The sequence below is a fragment of the Anopheles bellator genome, unplaced genomic scaffold (genome assembly GCF_943735745.2).
Source record: "Anopheles bellator unplaced genomic scaffold, idAnoBellAS_SP24_06.2 scaffold01825_ctg1, whole genome shotgun sequence".
In the NCBI taxonomy this organism is placed as follows: Eukaryota; Metazoa; Arthropoda; class Insecta; order Diptera; family Culicidae; genus Anopheles; species Anopheles bellator.
In genome coordinates, this window is record NW_026685947.1 from 1 (window position 1) to 1,973 (window position 1,973).

A 1,973-nucleotide genomic window follows, 5' to 3' on the forward strand; every position below is an offset into this window, starting at 1 on the left:
TAATAAAATATAACATAATATTTCTTAATATAATTAATTTAAATAATGAACTTCACTCTCTTAATGTATGTATTATTGGTATCATTACATAACTAGCATTCTTATAATCTAAAGCAGCTAGTTTACATTTAATAGCCTCAATATTGAATTGACTTGTCACATTAGATAAACTATTTTTTTCAACTACATAAATATTGATTACCGAGGAAACGATTGGCTGTGTAAAGCGATTTGATTTTGAAACATATTCATTGCCAAATATTTCGAAATGGGAACCTTGAATTTGTTTTATGTCACATATTTTAACGATTTGGTTACTTTTAGTTAAAAAAAATGAATCTTTTCTGGTGCAGTCCAGAATGAAATTGTCATCGATGAACAATTGCTTTCGATTAGCGCACATTTTCATCATTGGATAGTGTTGGTGTAATTTATGCTCATACCCAGCTTCTTCTATCTCTGACAGTCTGTTGACGGCTTGCTCCAATATGTTATAACCGTGGCGTATTAACCTCTTTAAATTTCCCAGCTGGTTTTCAAAAGGATATGCTGTGAGGCTACTCAATGGCCCAAAACGATCAACTTCGTGACTAACATGGAGAAGGTTGTGTACATTGCTGGTAATATAACGCCTTCCGTACACATGTTCATATTGCCTAACAAATTCCTCCAGCATGCTTTTGGCAGTTGACCAATATTTCTTATAGTATTCGCTAGAAAATAACGTTACCGAACAGAATAGAAGTAAGAAGTGTTGGAAGACGTCTTTCGAAACATGCTCCTCAAGCGAAACTAAACTGCTATAATGTAAGAAGCTGCTTAGTTCACTTCCTTTCCAGTATGCTAAACTAAGCAAGCTTCGTTGTTTTCTGTGTATCTCACTGGGAAGAATAATTTGTTTTAGTTTCTCGGATACTTCATTAACTTGTTGAGCAGTCAACTTCGCGTTGAAACCCAAAGTTCCATCTTTCCACCCTGATAAAAGCCGTTTCATAATTCCCAAGTCGATCAAATGGAGCCGATCTGCAACAATCACATCTTCCACTATATCAAAGTTGGGTATTTCCAGCAGAGGCGTTGCAAACTTGCAGTGGTCGATGTATTCTCCTTGACGGAATTTGGCATCTGTCCTTCTTACGCCTTCCACAGTAGGAAACACTGTTGTGTTGGCTTCAAAGAAACCTTCAGCCTCGCATTTCAAACATCCGTGTTTGGCGTTGAAATTCATGACACCTATAGAGACCATAATATATTTATAATTTGGTATTTTTGTATTCTTTACTACATTACCCTTTATGAAGGCCCGTGCTGGAGAATCACAAATGAAAGCGCGAACTGATACATCTACGATGTGCTCGTTCGTCAGTAAACCGTTCGTTATAAGATCCTTCAGCTCTTCCACAAGCGGTGTGAGAAAGGTAATCAAGCATGCCGGTTTTTTCTCAGCACTGAAGATAGCTACTGGCATGGGATTTATCGCTGGGTGCCCGTGAATATTTATCAACACTGACCAAAAGTTAATGGTACTGGCGTTGAACACTTTCATTCCGTCGATGTTGATATTCAATTTGACCAAGTATAGGCTTGGTCGACTTCTGAAAAACAATAAACTCAATAATACATCAAATGCTGATAACATATATAATTGAAACATACCGTAAAACATGCAGCAGACTATTTTTGATGCCATTGTACCAATATTTTGTTTCTCCTATCTCCACTATTTTTGAAGTTGCTTTCCGTGAAGTCTTTAGCAAAGACTTCGCAGAACGTGGAAGGGAGACGGAGGACACCTTTTTCCGCATAATCGCCAAAAGCATGTTGATTGCCCTGTGCGTCTGGTTGGTCTTAATCGCCCAGTACTTGAGGCATTCTTCAAAACTGCGTTCATCCAATCCATCCGGCAGTGCCTCCATATCATCATCTTCTTCACTTGCAGCTTCCTCCTCGAAGAATTCATCGCACACTGGAAT

At 38.1% G+C, this 1,973-nt stretch overlaps 1 protein-coding gene across 1 annotated transcript; it reads right to left on the minus strand.

Annotated features, from left to right (window-relative positions):
• Window positions 1-52: 52 nt before the first annotated feature.
• On the minus strand, window positions 53-1,926 carry LOC131214671 (uncharacterized). The gene is made up of 3 exons (XM_058209007.1): window positions 1,657-1,926; window positions 1,291-1,595; window positions 53-1,233 (listed from the first exon to the last, which is right to left on the minus strand). The coding sequence occupies exons 1-3, from the start codon at window positions 1,914-1,916 to the stop codon at window positions 53-55; spliced, it is 1,746 nt and encodes a 581-aa protein (XP_058064990.1). The 5' UTR covers window positions 1,917-1,926.
• Window positions 1,927-1,973: the final 47 nt, after the last annotated feature.

What these genes read in the sequence shown, in the direction of transcription:
- LOC131214671 (XM_058209007.1), bottom strand. Translation starts at nt 1,916, where the DNA reads ATGGAGGCACTGCCGGATGGATTGGATGAACGCAGTTTTGAAGAATGC. An exon ending in AGTCTGCTGCATGTTTTACG is followed by an intron (nt 1,596 to 1,656) that starts GTATGTTTCAAT and finishes ATTGTTTTTCAG; the next exon opens with AAGTCGACCAAGCCTATACT. An exon ending in AGCACGGGCCTTCATAAAGG is followed by an intron (nt 1,234 to 1,290) that starts GTAATGTAGTAA and finishes TGGTCTCTATAG; the next exon opens with GTGTCATGAATTTCAACGCC.